The sequence below is a fragment of the Pseudopipra pipra genome, chromosome 6 (genome assembly GCF_036250125.1).
Source record: "Pseudopipra pipra isolate bDixPip1 chromosome 6, bDixPip1.hap1, whole genome shotgun sequence".
NCBI lineage: Eukaryota > Metazoa > Chordata > Aves > Passeriformes > Pipridae > Pseudopipra > Pseudopipra pipra.
Window position 1 is genome coordinate 54547772 of NC_087554.1, and position 18087 is coordinate 54565858.

General features: G+C 43.9%; 1 protein-coding gene across 1 annotated transcript in view; it reads left to right on the forward strand.

Annotated features, from left to right (window-relative positions):
- Positions 1-18087, forward strand: part of RCOR1 (REST corepressor 1) — an 85356-nt gene that overhangs the window by 49176 nt on the left and 18093 nt on the right. Inside the window, exons 4-6 of the mRNA XM_064659211.1 lie at positions 11059-11111; positions 15164-15325; positions 17926-18044. Coding sequence (XP_064515281.1) covers positions 11059-11111; positions 15164-15325; positions 17926-18044 — 334 coding nt within the window. The remainder of the gene's footprint in view (positions 1-11058; positions 11112-15163; positions 15326-17925; positions 18045-18087) is intronic.

Genomic DNA, 18087 nt, shown 5'->3' on the forward strand with positions numbered 1-18087 from the left:
TTCAGGTGCTTTTTAAGTCTCTCCTCTCCATCATCCCCTGAACAGGATCCTTGAAACAGTTGGAATCGTGGTTTTATTTTTAGTACCCTCTCCCCTCCAACCCCTGTCTTCTCTGACCTGGTTTATAATGTAACTCCCCAAAAGGTTGTGTTGATGCTCAGTAAGAGTGCGCAGCCACCTTGGTCAGGAATGGGAGAGTGGGAGCTGCTTAGACTTTGTCACCAGAGAGAAAAAAGTATTGTTGAACTCTTAGCTGAGCTCATACTTGGGGTTTTTCGTGGCTGGCTAAGTGCTGTGGGAGGTTGCGAAGGAAGGAGCACGTGTATTGTGCTTCTCTTGTTTGGGTTTTTTCTGCTTGTTTGTGTCCAAGGTTTTACTTGTTGAGGTGTTGGGGGTTTTTTTAGTAGTAGTAGAAGTATTAGCTTTAAAAAAGAGCTGCCAGGTAGAGCCAAGACTTCTAGGTCTCTGAGGGGTGAACTTCAGGGGTTGTGATTATCTCCTGAAGGTAGGTGCTGACCTTTTGTTGCTCAAGTGGAGATAGCAAAACTCCCAAATTTAGGATTATGCTGTTTCTGTATGCTCCTTCCTTAGAAATATCAGTTTGTTGTCTCTCCCAATGACAGCAAAAAGGATTAATGGAAAAGCAGAATTAGGTTTAGGTTTATGTTTATCCCTAATCCAAATTTCATATTATGCAGTGAACCTGGCAGCTGTGAAGCTTGGATGCAAATACAGCAGCTGAAGAATGCAACTCCATGAATTTAGAAATGAGAGAACTAGTGTTCAATTTAGGATTCTGCTTGAATTTAGCTGTAGAAATAATAGTCATGGCCACTTCTCCCAGCAGCTGTGGTTGCTGCACTTCAGAAAATGCTCAGAAGAAGGTGGTGAAGGAATGCAATATTTCATTTTAGCTAAGGCAACTTTTGATGCTTATAGTAGCAATATTGTGAACAGCAAAAAGAAGATGCCAGGCTTCAAAGGCTATGGGTGTATCCCAGAAATGGCTGAGTTGCCTCAAACTTAGCTGCAGTTTTCCCTTTGTTTGTAATCTGCTATACTAGTTGCTGTTGCAACACTGTGTGGAAATCTCAGGGCAGCTCTTTCATCATTATTGCTGCAGGTTGATATTTCTGGATCCTGAATGAATATTTAAATTAAGATGAAATTTTAACCCTTTCCCAGCAGTGGAGTCAGGAAAGCACTTTAGTTCAAGAGAACTAGGTAGGGTTTGTGTTGGGATGAATTGTGGCAGGGGTGGGGGCGGTGTTTGTGGTGTATTGGTTTTTAGTTTTTTTTAAAACTCACAAACAAAAAAAACCCGAAGGAGAGAGAATGTGTTGGAGAGTATCCAGGAAAAGGATGTCTTATCTAAGGTAGCTGTGTTATCCTGAAGGAATTTTTGCTGCTGTGCTGGGAGGGGGGAGGTAGTCCTCAGTTTCTTCGTGTGCCTGTTCTCTCCTGCCACCTGTTTGTTCCTCCTTTTCACTGCAGTGTGATCCAGGCCTTCTCTGAACGTGTCAAGATGACCCACTTTGAAAATGCCGACTGCCACTACTGAGGCTGCTGCGGGGTTGAACTGGTGCTGGCGCTAGGAAGGAGCTTTTATTTCCTAGGAGAAGTTTAGAGATAAGATGACGTGGATGTAATGGAGTGATGATAGCTGTGTTAAGAGTTACCCTGGCAGCAAGCCTTGATGTGAAATGCATTTGGGAGCAGTCTTAGCCAGCCTGATCGACGCTGTGTGAGTTGTAGGACCAGTATGACGGGAACGAGCAGGCTGCAGCTACTTTGTGCTGCTTGGGCTCAGCCCTGGGATGGGCCGAGTGTGCTCCAGTCTTGCTGGTCTTGCTGGGATGGGTAGGCTTGGAGCATTTCAGAGGACTAGGTGCTTTTTTTTTTTTTCCTGGCCTCTTTTCTCTTACTGTAGCTGTGAGTGAATATAAGAAGGATCAGGGAACTGGAGGGTAACCTTCTACATATTTTTTTTTTGTTTGTTTTAATTTTTCCTCGGAGCAAAGTTAGTCAGCAAATGCATGTTTATAGGTGTATCATGGGAGCTGTGCACAGGCAGGGAGGAACTCTTGTGGGAGATGTTTCCACCGAGGAATGCTTGAGTAGGTCATGGCTGTAACATCTTGCTGTGATGAGTTCATATGCTGCCAAGTGTGACCTTTACAGAGGTGCTAGTGCAGGAGGCAGAGCAGCCAGGCTTTCTCAAGGACATGTACCAGAGCTTCCCTCATCATAATGTGCTTGCTGTGGTATTATTTGCTCTAATTAGGAACCACTCCCACTAGTTAATTTTCCTGTACTCTTATTTTTGCCCTCCACATTAAGTTACTTTCCTGATCATGTGCTTCTTGTGCAGATTCATATTATGGTAGGGTAGTAGTGAATTTTCTAGCACTCCAAGGATTAGTAGTAATACATAATAACTTCTCAGTAAGGACTAGGCTTCTAAATCCTGGCTAAAAGCTATGACCACCCACCACTGATACTCCAGGGTCTATTTGGTTTATCATAGGCTTTTCCACTCAGTCTCTTTAGGTCAGTCTTGAAGGCTGAGGGCCTCTATGTAATTCATGTTTCAGCAGATGCTGTATGAATTTGTAACTTGATTTTTTTCTAAATTGACTTAATTTTATGCATTTTTTAATACCTTAATATCAGTCAACACTAATATTTTGATTTGGAGGCTACTGTAAAAATGATGTCCAGGATCCGGCTGTGGAAGCTTCCTGTCTTTCTGCATGGACTTCTTGGTGAGGTCAAAAACATCTTTGCACCTCTTTTCTTTCTAGGCTATAGGAAGTAAAGAAGTGCAAGAATGGATGCATTGAGTGTTTGTGTCTCCCAAGACTGACCTGTCTGTAGTAGGGCAATGCACATCTGCTGAGGGCAGCAACTCCGTGTGACTCAGACTTGTCTCCTTCCTTTCGCTGCCTGCTGGCTTGCCCGATGCTTCCTTTCTGCCCAAGTGACATCCCTCAAGGAGGTAGCCAGGGGACAAATTGATCATTTCTTTTGCCTTTGTGTCCAGTATAAAGGGAGTCAGCGTGGCTTCTACTCTCTTGTCACAAGCTTTATTATCAGTAACAATAATAATGAGCTGTAATTTAACCTGATGGCTGTTCTGCTCCCGCATACCCCTTGTGTGTGTGCCCTCATGCTGCACAAAGACCCTCTGTCGTGGGGAAGTGAAGTTACACATGCTGGTTAGGAAGCCTGGCTCTGACACAGGGCCTTCATTAGTCTGCATTCCTCCAACAACGAAGAATATAACAGTTCTGGTTTTAGACAGGAGCTTTCCAAAATCTTACTGAGGATGGAAAATGGACCTTGTGGAGGGTTTCACCCTCTTTAAGGAGTTTTGGGTCTGGATGTTCTTTGGTGGCTTCTGAAGCTGGTTGGCAGCAGGTTGCTTGACAAAGCTTAGTGGAATTCTCACTGACTGTTTTGCAGACCAAGAATTTCAGTGTTATAGCATGACGTGGATGAAGAGCTGAGAATGTTCCTAGGCAGAGTACTGAAGCCTTGTATTGCACTGCTAGTAGACTGAATTTGTGGTCTCCCATACTGATTCTGTCATTAGTGTGTGCCAAACTGTATTTTTTTTTCAAATTAGCAAATCTGGCTTTTGGAAAGGGTTCACTGGATCAGGCATTGTCAAGGAGTGAGAAGAATAATTTCCATAAGAAAATCTGTGTGAGGGAGGTTTGCTCGAACCCAAGTTAGCATTCCCTGCACTGAAGTATATAACGAATTTTTTTTTTTAATAATCTACCTCTTGTCACAACTGTATTGATAATGTTCCTAGTTGCATTGCTTGGGCATGTTGCTGCCTGTAGTTGAAGTGTATAATCCAAGGCTGTAACCTCCCAGTAGAGTGAACTCAAGCCATGGTTTGACAGCAGAATAAATCTGGCTTTAGGGCTTCTCGGACTGAATTGAGAGCACTGTACTGAATAATGCAAAGAGCCGTTCTGCTATAAACTCACTTTGTTGTTGAGGCATATGCTTTGTGGATTTATCCTGTCTATAACTTCCTGGCTCTGTCTTGGAAGGTCATACGTGGGAACGAGTATTCCCTCCCTGCCAAAAGCTAGTGTGTGCTGGTTTTATGTTTTTACATGGGTTCTAAACCCAGTATCAATTGCTCTGGCTAATTACATTTAATACAGTCCAGTCTCTGTGTCTGATTTAAGATCAAGTTTTCACTGCTAAATGATAGACATGCTCAGATCCTGTATGGTCACAGTTTAGGTCCCTGGATGATCTGATGTCACTCTCCCTATCTGTGCTAGGTGCCAGAGACAAGTGTTTCCTTTGTTACTGCCCTGCCAGATCTCCTTCATCCTCTTCTATTCTGTGGTACATGTAGCAACATCTGTTGCCCCATTGTGCCCAGGGCTTTGTAGATATTTAAACCTGTGCCATCCCTCCAGTAAAATGGTGTTCAGTGCTACGGTGGAGCAAATTTATGACTGACGGTTGAATGTCGTGGATGTATAAGAAGCAACCTTTCCTCCCAGAGCATCCTCCATGGATGTCCTTACAATGGGCATCCACATGGCCTTTCTGAGGGAGAACAGCAGCAGCATCAGAGAGCAAGAGAGCATCAGCTGTGTGGCTTTTCTTATAGTGATCCTCATTAATACACCACTCCATTGTGTTAGGCCTTTTCTTGATGTGATGATGTTAGCTGAGGGTGCAGCTTCAGGAATGAACATGTGTTGGTGAAAGCTTTAAAAGTAACACGTGTCTATTAGCAGAAGGCCTTTCCTGGTAAGGAGTTTTGGTGAGCTACAAAAACTATGCTAATTTGTCAGTACACCTGTGTCTGCAGTACAGCCTTCTAGCTGGTATAGCAAAATCTAAAGGCAGATGAGTCGGATCTTTATGAGTCGGGCCTTAGATGCAGGCCATGCAAAGAGCAATATCAAAAATAATTTAAAAAGATGGTAGGAAATAGGTGTTTCTTTTTAGCTTATTAGTTGGGCTCTGGTTGGGGACTGGTTGCCTTTGTGTGAAAGAGGAAGCTTTGGTAGGTATCACCAAAGGTAATTTTAAAGGGATAAATCTCCTAGCAGTGGGGCACTCCATTTTACTCCTTGATTTTTTTCTCTGAGGCTGGAGTTTCCCCAGGCTCCAGGCGCAGTTCCGTGAGCAACTTTTTCCTCACCAATGCCAGTTTACGTAGCCGTGCCTGTTCCTACCCTCCTGCTCATCCCTGCCACTCTGCTGGGGCAAGGAATGAGTCGCACTGGCTTGAGGCAGTCTTGTCCCTTGCTTGAAACTAGGAGGGCTCATCTCTTCTCAGGCTTGTGTAATCTCCTAAAAAAGTGATTTTTATATGGTATGCAGCATGGTATAAACATAGAGTGTAAAGCACCGGAGGTGGTGCAGGAGAAGGGGACAACCTGTGTAGGTAGGGCTGGCGCTATGATCGTCTGGCACTGCCCCTCCTGGGAGGTGAGAGCATCTCCCTACTTTCAACCACCACGCAGTGCTTCTATGGCTTTTCCAGGTAATGTAGGTGTTCCTTTGCCTTGCAGTTGCCTCCAGATTTTTTCCTCACCTGCCGTAGAGTTGAGGCCTAAATCCTCTTGTGCCTTCAGTTGCATGAAGTGATTTTTAAGTAGCCTTTGTGTCTGTAACTAGCTCTTTTCTGTTCCTAGAGACAGTGTTAAAGGACGCTATGTGCCTTCCCAGGTGGGTGCAACACAGGATGCAAAACATGTCTGTGCTGTATCTTCCTGCTCTTCTTCTGCCTCTTACACAGATCATATCATATCATAGCAAGAAGAGGAAATAGCTTTTCCAAGAAAAAGAATTACTTGAATAGAAAAGTAGAATGATTAAGGTTAGAAAGACCTCTAAGATCAGGTGTGTTTTTCTTCGAAGTGATTTTGTTCAGGCTTTGATCTCTGCCTGCTTCCCATGTTTCCAGTTGCAGCTAACTTCAGGGAGACAGTTGTCCAAACTCGTGTGCTTTTGGCAACTTCTTCTCCCAAGCTGGGACCACAAGGTGGCAGGAGTGTTCCACCGATGCTGCTAGGGCAGCGGGACAGCAATGCAGCTGCTCGTTTTTTATAGTCGAGGCGAAAACTGTGCTTAGTTGTTTGTATACCGTCATAATTGTGTTTTGAAATTTCGAAAAATTTCACCTGTATGTCTACGTGTCCTTATTTTCTTTATATAGTATTGATTTGTTTTGGGTCTTGACTTTTTTCCTTTTTTTTATTTTCTTTTTTCTCCCCGTGTTCTCAGGGGAGATGGAGGGGAGGGGGAGACGTATAGCAACATCCAGAATTCCTTGCAGGTTCCAACATTGATCAAACCCTGTGAAGCACATTACTGAGGCTGTGAAGGATGCTGCTTTTGTCCTCATTTCACCTCGTTCTGTCAGGGTATTGCATCACATAATATGCAAAGTGTTCAGAGCTCCTGCAGTACCCTAGTAATAGGGGTGAACTGAGGTTGCAGCAACAGCCCTACCTCTGCATTCCTGTTACTTTCTATAGGCTTTAGCACACTCACTTATGCTGCAAACCCTCCTTGGGGTCATTGAGTCCACTGAACATGATGTGATCCTTGTGGGGTCATTAAGAAACAATTTGGGTAGGGGGGTAGAAATTCTTCAGAAAGAGCCACTTGGAGAGATCGTGATGTGATCAAATGGTGCAGAGGGGATTCATTATTTTCAGGCGTTTGTCTTTTCAGAGTTCTCCTGCCCCCTGAAATTAATGCTCCTGTTTTACATCTCTCGATTCTCTGTTCAAGGATGCGGGACTGAAAATCAGCAATGCAGTTGTTTGCTCTTGTTCCTCCTTCCCTCTGTCAGCCAAGAGGGTCCCCTTTCTTTTCCTCTAGTGAGGAATTCTTGCAGGGAGATGGTTAGCAGAAGAAAAGTGTTTATGAGAAAGATGGCTGGAAACAAGAACACAAAATTCAGGGGGTTGATGGCACCATTTTGGTCAAACTCTCCTCTCTAGATGACAGGGGGTGGAAACATCTTTCTCTGCTTTCTTTCCCACTCTCTTCAATTTCCCTTATGTCTTTGGCTGTATTAGTGCTATACGCAGGGTCCTTCCGTCATCTCATTGTATTTGGGAGAGGTGTGTGTTAGCATTTGAGTACTTTGTACCCCTCTTTGTTGGTGACTGCGTATGTGAGGCTGTTCCCTCTGTGTCCCTGCCTTTTGTGCTGCTTCTGCCTTCCTGAGCATGACGGGCTGTATGAAAGGGGCCACTGCTCACTCCATTTTGGGTGTGGGGTGGACAGTGGGATCCTGCTCACCCACACAGCTAAAATGTATGCAATAGAAGAAATGTTGCCAAGTAGGTAAAGAAATAACAGTTTATGGTTCTCTTTTCTGTCCCTCCCCCCATCTGGTTTCTAGTAGCAACAAGAGCCTTCACAGGAGCAATGCATCTCCTGTGTCACACGACTGTTTCTATTCAAGTATCATTGTATTTTTGGTCTGGTCTGTTGAAATATCTTTCTGGCACAGGGGAATGAGTTGGATGGGAGGGAAGGATACTCCTGTGTGCCCTGTTTGGGGAAAAGTTACACTGGTAGAAGGAATGCATGGTGGTGTATTTTATGCTGGGGAAATGGGATGGGAATGCTCTGCTGCTCTTGCTTATTCTCTTCTGGAAAGCAGTGAAGAGCTGTGCTGGCAAACTGTCTCTTCTGGTGTAAGTAGAGCTCTGCCCCAGGCTTCTCTGGCTCTGAACTGTGATGTCTAAACAGATTGCTGGGTTACACGCTGAGCGTGACTGAATGCCGCTAAAATGCAGTGGAGCAGAATTTCACGTGCCCGCTGCCCTGTGCTTGCTAGAGTTGTGTGGGGAAGGCAGAGATGGAAGAGGGCACTTATTTGTCTGGTGTGGCATGTAAAGCATTAAGCTTGTGGCAATTCCGGGCTCTACTGGTATGGGAGACTAAAGGGATCCTGTGACTGAAATGGTGCCGTGCTCTTCCTTGCTTACTTCATATGGAGGGGGATGGTAAAGAAAGAGCAAACGGAAGGATTGCTTAAGGGGCTGTCATACCTCTCAGATGGTGCAAGCATCAAAGCAAGTGAGCCCACAATTAGCCATGAAATGACAAGCAGAATGGGCTAGATTGTCAGTAAGTGGGCAGGAAACAGGCCAAGAGAAGAGTACAATTGTGTACTCCTTGTCCTTCCTTCACCCGCAAACTCTTATGGTGTATAGAAGAAGCACTGCTGTTTGCTCATGGTCATATTTACTGCTTTATTGCCTTTTTCTTATTTTCTTTTCTCTTCACTGTAACAATGAGGTGTAATACTGATGTGTTACAGAACCTACTGTGACAAGAAAAGCATCTTGCTTCCTTTCATGGTGTCCAGTCACTCATAATCTACTGTTTGGCTCAGTGATGTATTGACTTGTTTGAAGAGAAATCGTACTGATATTTGGGGACCTTGCTAATATTCTTGCTCAGTTAGGAGAGAAAATGCTGTAATGATTTTTTGGGGGGCTGGGAAGCAAGTATGTTTTCATTACTTACAGCATCTGGCATAAGGAAGGTAATACACTGGAAAGGAGAATGACCTCATCTCCTCTCTGTATATATTAAAGGATAAGATGCTGAAGTGAAATGAGGAACTGTAGGTCTTTCCACAGTGAGAGCAAGGTACTTAATGCAGCAGTACTTAGCATTCAGGAGCTTAATTCAGCCTTGGACTTCAGAGAATTCAGCTCCTTTCCCTCCTTCCACCTCCTTCTTAGACAAAATATATAACACTGCATGTGCAGTGTCTGTTTTAAGGAAGCTGAGAACATTTAGCTGAAGTACAGGGAAATGCTGCATGTAGGGTTTCCTGGCAGCTTTTTTTTTGGTGTGGTTTTATAACCATAGGTGCTGGAAGCACCTAAAGTTGTTCTTTTGCCCACATCTTACTGGTGTTCTCTGCCCTGTTTGGCATGTGGAGGGAAGGGATGGTGTGCATCCCTTCTCTGTCCCTGCTTACCCTGTGTGGCCCTCCTGGACCATGTTCTTCCCTTGGGATGTGGTTTTGCAAGTTGTTTTTTCCCTCCCACGGCAAAGCTGATTTTTGAGGTTTGTACTAGCCTTTGGTTGCCCTCAGGATATTCTGTTAGGCAATGCAGTGAATTCAGCCTAGGAAGTTTTTGTCATTGTCCCAATCACCTCCATTGCCTTTTCAATTATTTTACAGTGTTTGCCTTGTGCAAGAAAAGGTTGTTTGTGAGAAAGGATGGTTTTCATCCCAGTTCAGCACAGTCCTTAGAAGCAATTTCACTTGGACAGATGCACATGTTTGTGCTGCAGCAGTGCAAATGAATGGTTATGGCTGCACCTTTTTCCAAAGGGCTAATAAAGCTTTTACTGAAAGTATCCAGAACATGGACCAACAAACAGGTTCATCAGCCCATTGGTAGCTGCCATTGTGTGCAGGTGGGAGCTTGGAAGAGCAAAAACCTCATGGAGTCCCCTTGCTAATGTGTAACTGTGCCTGTGTTTGTTGCATGCTCTTCTGCCACAACATGTGGCTGTATTAATATTCTCACAGACTTTTCCATGGCACTTAACAAAGCCCTCTTTTGCAATGCCTCTGTGAAAATTAACAAATGCTTCTCCTTTCCATATGAAGGTCTGGCATTGGTACCACAAGTCATATTGAGTAGTCTAAAGATGGGATGTTTACTTTAAGTACCTAGATTTAAATACTTATTATTAATGACAAGCTGAAAATAACAGGCTGTTGCTGTCCTGCTGTGTGTTTTCTGATTTATCCTTTCTGTTTTCCCCGTACCTTTTGAGTTTATTGCTTAGCTGAAGGAAGAATTGAGGACTGTCACAGCTTGAAGGAAAAACTTTAAAAAATGCCATGCTGTTCCATGACAGTGTTCATAAAGTCAGAAAACATGGGAGAAGCATAGTTGAGAGCTGAAGTGAATCACGAGGCCCAATCACGAGTGCACGGAACCATTTTCCTTCTGGAGGTGCTATGGATGCTCTCCATGACTCTAGTGCTCAGTACAGGAATTTACTTGCATCCCTCCCAGGGTATCTCTAACAAAGGAAGGGGGAATGATTTTTGAGTTCATTGTGACTTGTCATGAAGTCCAAAACTTGTAGAAGAAGGAGAACTCTGGCTGTATCTATCTGTCCCAAGTACATTACGGATCCTACATGCAATGTGTACTTCCAGCATCTTCCACTCCATTAGGTGAAATAGGAGTCTGACCTCTTAGACTGAATTTTTATTTTCAGGGATGTTGTCACTACAGTCTGGTTAATAATGAGCAAGCATAAGGGCACAGATTTCAGAACACCACCACTGGTACTGACTTTGATCCAGTCCTCTCAAATGGCTGCTGTTGGATATAATGTAAGCTCAGTCACTCACAGCGAAAGAGACATTTGGGTTTTAGTCCCATCTATACAAAATATAAGTGCTCAGGGTGTCTTCACGTTGTAAAGGTTAAAAGCTTTTGGGGGCCTAATAATACATAGAGGTGGGGTTTGGTCCAAGATGAAAATTGCTGAGGCCTAAGAGTAGAAAAATTTGCCAAGATATCTGCAGTGGTTGTGCAACACTAGGAGTCTGGCAGTATTGGAAGGTATGGATTGTGTTTGGGGATGTTTTTCCTTAAGAAAACAACTGCTTTGGGGGATTAAAAAAATCCCCACCAACCAACAAACAAAAAAACCACAACAAAGCAAACACACCCCCCAAAAAATAGCTGATACAATTACGTTTACAGTTTTGGTGAACAAATTTTGAAATATATGCTGTGTTTCAGAAGTACTGGAACTGGATTGGATATCATACATCATTGAGGCTTGTTAAGAAAATATGTAGTAGTTTGTCTGATGACTGTTGTTTTTCTTTTGTTTCATTTCTTTCCTGAATTGTTGGAAACAGCAGCTGTTCATCAGAGTTCTCTGTGGAGGACTGAAGTCAGAGCTGCAAATCTGGGTTTTAGACTGGGAAGGGCAAGGGAAGAAAAGGTATAAGAGCATTTAATATAATAATCTCATCTCTTCTTTGTTTTTCAGTGGATGAATATATTGCCATTGCTAAAGAGAAGCATGGATACAATATGGAGCAGGTAACAATCCTCTGAATACTTACTTTATTTTAAAATATTTTCCAGCTTGTATTAAAACATGACTTCAAGTGACTGCCTAGAACTGCTTCTTCCCTTCTTTATTGACTGTGTTTTCTTCTCTCCTACTTGTCCCAAAACTGACTGTTCCTAGTAACACTAAGTTGTGCTCTGGGGATATGGAGTTCACCTGTAGTTTTATCTGGGGATATGGTGTTAGCCCCTAGTTTTACATGAAGAGTCAAAAAAACAAAACCAAAACCACTGTAATTTCTTACAGTCTGGCCATAAGTGTTATGCTTCCTCCTGCACACTTTCAGAACCCCTAAACAATTTTAAAAAGATTGGCTTGTCTTTGGACAGCTGCCTGATTGCATTGCAGTTTCCAGCTGACTGCTCCATCTCTTCCTTCATGGATGTCTTGGCAGTTATTAATGAGCTATTGAACCATCGTATGCTTTTCTAAGGTGAACCAATATCTACAGTTATTTACCTTAAAACTGTGTTGCAAATCGTTTTGCATTTCATAGATGAGCACCTTGCCTGTCGGTGCAGTAATGGTGGGTGACTTTGCCAGCTGTCACTGACATTAGCCAGTACCTGGAGCCTCGGGATGGGAATCCTGATCTGAGGAGCAGATCTCCCCTTTACTCCCTGTGGTCTAGGATTGTGTACTAATCTTTCCTGTGTTAACTAACATTGATTTCAACACTTGTTGGGGAGATGAGTAGATCTGTGCCTGGGAAACTTTTCTGAATTCTCTGGAGTTTCCTTATGCACTACTACTTTCCCGGAAAGGGAAGGCAGGGGATCTCATGACTTACTGAATTGTCAAATCACATACTGTCTCTACAAAGGGATTCTATGAAAACTTGAAAGTTTATAAAATTGTTCAGGCAGAGCATAGAAACCAATGATTTGGATGGACAAGGGCTTCTATTTAAATGATTCTGCTGTCATCTTTGACTCAGACTTTCGGTGGTTGATACGCTCAAAAAGACTTCTTGCTGAACAAGAACATTGAAATTGAGATAGCCAGCAAAACCAGGAATGATCAGACTTGATAATTGTAGTTTCAAAGAGCAGAAAATAGCAATAAAAGGAACGTGAAGGCTTCAAAAGGCTGTGAACTTAAAATGAACATAAAGATGGTAACTCTCTTCAGCTGATATGGGTATACCCTAATATTGGATATTGTGGGTAATATTTACCAAGAGAGGTGGTCTCAGAGTAATAGAAATGGGTTTCATTGTTTTAGTGGAGAAGTGATGTTTGGAGAGTATTGACTGATACAAAAGACTGATACAAATTAAGCTTGTGATTTAAAAAAAAAAACCAAACAAAAAACCCAACAAAAAAAACAACTGAATTCTTGTCAGTTGAAAAACTTAAATTTAGCTAGCAGAAATTTGCATTCATTCTAATGTTGGAAATACAGACCTCCCACTCGTTCCTTGAAGTCTTTTTCTCTGTTTTCCTCTTCTCCGTGTACAGAAGTTGTAGGACTTGCCACACCAGGATGTAAAGTGGCTGAGCAACTTGTAAAAATTCCCTACTTCTAAAAATTTTCTCATTCCTACTGTAGTACTCTCACATAATACTCTGGAGTCAAAAATGTTTCCCAGGTCCTTTGGGATTTCCTAGACAACTACACTAGGCACTTCCAGGAAATAACTGGAGAGGATCTATCTTCTATTGCTCTGGAAGGCATGTATTCATTTTGTATCATAGGGACAGGTGTCAAGGCTTTCAAATCAGGATGATTTGTTGTGTCACCAAGGGACACTCCGTCTTCAGCAGGTATCATCAGAGTTGCTGTTGGCTGAGTAACTGTGGACAAACTGGAAGCCAGTCAGAGCTTCCTTTAGCAATTGGCCACCGTCTCTGGGCTTTGCTGGCCAAGGCAGCCCTCTCCCACACACACATCCCCCTAACAGCTGGTCTCTTTGGACCTCTGTCCAGGTGGCTTGTCTGACAGTCACTGCATGCAGATTCCCATTCTTCCACCTGTGCCCACTGCCCAAAGCCTCCCTTTGCAGACTAAGATGTGCCAGTGTGTTGAAGGGAGTGATGAGCAGCTGCCAGGGTTCTGGGGTGTGTGCCAGCCCTCCTCTGCCCAGCGTTGTTCCCGTCCAGCCCAGCCGGCCACATCTGTGCCACGTGCAGCTCCCAGCTCTGTCTTTTCTGTCCCCTTCCTGTGGCCGAGTGCCCTGTTGGCTCTGCTGCTGTTGGATGATGGCTGGAGGCTCGGGGCTGTGCTGGTGGGAGTCTCTGCAGCTTTGCCAGCTGGAGGGCAGGCAAAGGACAGGCTCCTGCAGGCCAGTGAGCTCCGGCAAGGCAAGCCCACTTCAGCTGGTGGTGCAAACAGCTGTCTGTGGTTGTGCTGAGCTGTGGCAGTCGCAGGCTTTTGGAAGCACTACAGTAAGTCTGGCTGTGAGCCGTGTTTTCCTGCCAGCCTGTGTCAGACACCCCGGGACAAAGGAGTCTGGGAAAGCTATGTACTTACCCGTGTATGAGTGTAGAGTTCTTCTCGGGCAGCACGGGCTGGAGGAGGAATATTGCTCTGCTGCTAAAACAAGCCTGTAAGGAAAATCTTTTTGTTTACCTTTTTAGTCTTTGTGTAAGCAGCTGCCCCCTCAGCCCTCGCTAGCATCTCGGTATTTAATGCTACCCTGCCCTCCTCCCAAAATGGTCTTGCTCCTTGTTTTTCCCTTGCTTCCTCATGGGGATATTTGGTACAGCTTGTGTCTGAAGCTGAAAAGGATGGCAGGAGAGAGAAAACTCAGTCCTTCATGACTGCAAAATAGTTCCTTTGGCCCCATGCTTGCCAGAGTGGCTGCATGGCTCCTGTGACATCTTGAGTGACTGATGCAACCAAGACTACTACTTGTTGTGCATGGTGGCAGAAGGGAGAAGAGGGTGTCTGGGAAGCACTGAGAGGCCAGTAGGGTCTGGGCAAGATCTTGGATATCACTAACATTTATATGCATGCTCTCTGCATAATCTTAGGGGCACAAGATCCCATAAAGGAACTGCTTTTTGCATAGCAAAGCACAGTGGGGAAACCCCAGATTTGGAGGGATTTTGTAACACTGAGCAGCCAGGGCGAAACTACTAGAAGAGGGTAACTATGGCTGTGAAACCTGAGCTGAGTTTGCATATGATGAGCAGGTTACTCTTATGTTTTACTCAGCATGTTAGGGATTGCTTTCACTTCACAGCCATTGTGAAAGGCTGGTTTTTAGCTCTGTAGAGTCAGGCCTTCCCAAAATGACTTGCAGTGGTTGCTGGCATGCCAGAGGCAATGATGTGTCATAGCACACAGGGGCTGTGCACCCCTGGGAGGGGGGGGCTGCATGTGAGTGTCTCGGAGGCAGCGGGAGGAGAATGGTTTGCAGGTGCTGAAGTGCAGCACATGTACTTTGTCTTTGGAACTGAGAATGAGAGACTGCAGCAGTGAAATGAGGCATCTCTCAAGGGAACAAATGAGCAGCCCCCAAAATGAGTGAGATTTATTCCTCCTTTGGTCCAGGGACATTTTAGCAGCAAGTCAAGGTTGTGCAGGCTCCTTCTTCCAGTTCTCTCATCCTCTAACCCTTTTACCCCTCCCCCTCAGAAAGAACCCCCTAAACAACCATAAGAACCCCCAGTCAACTAAACCATCCTTCTTATTGTCAGGAAATAGAGTTCAGCACTGGCAAGAAACTGGTTTTTTACCTAGACTTCTCAAGTCTTTGCTTAGCTTTCCTATGCATACCATGATGGGTAAAGCTGGAGTAATTTCTTCAGTTTTCTTCTCCCACCTTTCTGTTGCTGCTCTCTTATTATGTGACTACCTGTGTGGTTTTGATAAACTTCAGACTGATCTTCACAGCCTAGGTGGGGGTCAGATTCCAGGTTTCTCGGAAAAGCATCTGATGTAGCTGTGAATTAAAATTATACCCGTTGTGTTGCCTGAGAAAAATGTTGTAGCTCTCCCTCTCCATTTTCCAGTCATGTTTCTTTTTACAATTATTTTCAATTACGATTGTCCCCTTGGTGTCTGTTATTTCTAGGCCCTTGGGATGCTGTTTTGGCACAAGCACAACATCGAGAAGTCTTTGGCAGATCTGCCAAACTTTACTCCGTTCCCAGATGAGTGGACAGTGGAAGACAAGGTCTTGTTTGAACAGGCCTTCAGTTTCCATGGGAAAACTTTTCACAGGATCCAGCAGATGGTAAGTGGTGTCACAGGAGTGGAAAAGCAGAACAGGCAGTTGGACTGTCATCTTCAGTGCTGATTGTGCTGAATGCATGTGTAATGCTCTGGGGAGAGGCCAGAGGAGATGTTAGAGGGAAAATACTGCCATGAATAGAAAGAAATAATATTGTTTCCAGAGTCTCTGTAGAAATGTTTTTCTTAAGTGCTTTACTGGTTCAGGATAGACTTTGACTGTACAATTTTTTTGGTTGGAAATTACAGTTTTCAGTCCCCTGTGTGCCATGATAGTGTTTGTCTCAGCTGGAGTTCAGGCATGGTCTATACACACGTGCCCACACACACACACAATAAAGATCATCTCTGTGCAAAGTTGATCTCCTTTCTTACAGCCTGCTTTTTAGGAATTAATTTTATTTAACTATGAAGTCTGTGCTTAATGTGATTTGGGACCGTCAGCGGATGCTGTGGTGGAGGTTTATACATCATTGCAAGCATTCAGTCCTTTGATTTTGGTTGCTATTGATATTGTTTTAAACTGTAATTGAAAACTTCAGGGGTAGATTTCTGCCTGAAAGGGAGGTGCTAGGGGAGTGTGCAATTTTCTTTTGAAAGAGGGAGAGGATGGGATGTAAAAAACTTTTATTAATTGTATCTTCAGAGTGTCTTCAAATTTATCACCTGGGTGGGGAACCAGACCTTTTTCTTTGGTCTCGTTCGGTAAAGTGCCTCCCTCTCAAGTGTTCCAGCAGGATCCAGTTACATTGGCTGTGACCCTCTGAAGTGAGCATAGGCTGTTGCAGTCTGTCTGCTCTTTAAAAGCACATGTGAAGGTCTGTGTTGCTGATTCTGCTGAAAAGTGAAAGCTGACTTGGCCTTCCACGGATGAAGGAAAACCCCCAGATCCCTTTTCAAAAGGGAAGATCAGGAAGAGGCTCGTTCTCCTCATGTCCTCCTTGAATGTTCCTTCACTGATGTCCATTTCCAAATGTTCTTGGAGTCCTAGGGTCTCCCACTCCCTTCGGTCAGGTGACAGGGCTTGCACAAACTGTGGGCAGTCTGGACTTGTGGAACTCTTGAAGGGTGAAGCTTCGTTATTCCTCTGGTTTTATATAGGGCGGAAAAAAAGGGGAGGGGAGTGTCCTGGGGGAAAAAAAGAGAACATAAAGCTTATCCTGTTGCTTGGTTAAATGCTAAAGCAAGAAATTCTCCATTCAGTTTATGTGCAGGAGCATGGCTGTGTCCCTCAGTGAAGTGCATTCCAACACAGGGATGCCAAGCTAATGCGCTGTTCCCTAGCTAATGATACTTTTTTACTGTTGCTCCCAGGAAAGCCATCCTGCATGAAAGAAATTAAATGGCAAGAAGCTTTGTGTTTAGCAGGGGACAGGAATCAATGGCTCGGGAGCATGTTAGTAGTTGGTTTATATATGCTGCCCCATTAACACCAATGCAGTTTGGAACTGAGGGGAGAAATCATCAAAGCCAGAGAATGAAGAGCAAGTTACGTTATTTACCGAAGCTAGTTCTGATATTTTGGCACTCTTAGCACGGATTTGTAGCCAAGTGGATGTTTGTCAGGAACAGCCTTGTCCCTGAGTTTGTTCTGTGGAACTCTTAATTTCAGCATACCAGCCTGTTGCGTGGCTATTGGCAACACAACATCGACACAGCACCTGTGCTTTGCCAGCACAGATGGATTTCTGTGTGCAGCTGTGGGCCAGAGTGGTAGGTCCACTATTAGAACCTAAAGTCAATCTGCAGTTTGAGAACCAGGCTTATCTCAAGTGAAGACTTAAACTGCAGTATCTGAATAAGAGAGATCTGGCTCTTGCTCACAGTTTTGTTTCAAGCCCCACCTGTTCTGCCCTCCAAGCTGAATCAGACACTTAACTAAAACATGTTTTATTCAGCAAGAAAGGCTGGACTTTTACCTTTTAAAAGTCCTGTGTAAGAACATCCATGCAGAGTGTTTCAGAAGTAGAGAATTAGTTGTAATGTAGTTTTATGCTTTTTGGAGGCAGACCTTTCATTCATAGCTACAGGGTAATGGTATTAGTCTAAAAGGACCAAAAAAATTAATTCTGAGACTTGTGTTTTTCTGTATTGTAAGTTCACCATACAGTAACATTTCACCTTTTGAAAACATCCTTTGTTGATGCCTTTGAATAGACTTCATCGTGTGAATGGTGTGAATAAACCTATTTAACCAAACATCAAAGATGTGCTTGGGATGGTGCCTGCAATTCAGCAGTTCCTGCAGTTGTTTACGCGTGTCTGTGTCGGCTTTTAAAACTGTTATCTCAGTTTCAAGGCCTCATTTTGGATATGCTCTTGCTCTGTTCCTCTACTCTGAAGGGAACCAGCTACGTGGCTGGTGAGTGGAGGCTTGCTGAGATGCTCTTCAGAGATTTTGATGTCCTAAATAGTAGGCACTAACCTGAAACACTCTGCCATAGCTCATTTTTGGAAAGGCTGCAGAACTGCCTTGCTTGAGCCTTTGAGACAATCCAATGTAGAGAGATCAGATGTTCCTTGACAAAACCAGACCAATTGTATATGAACTCCTGGGAATACTTTACATATAAACATATAAAAGGATACATGTTTAATTTACAGCTTCCTGACAAATCAATAGCCAGCCTGGTGAAATTTTACTACTCCTGGAAGAAGACAAGGACTAAAACTAGTGTGATGGACCGTCATGCTCGTAAACAAAAAAGGGAACGTGAGGAAAGGTAGGTTTGCAAGTAGAAAGGCTGTGTATTGCTGCACACTGGT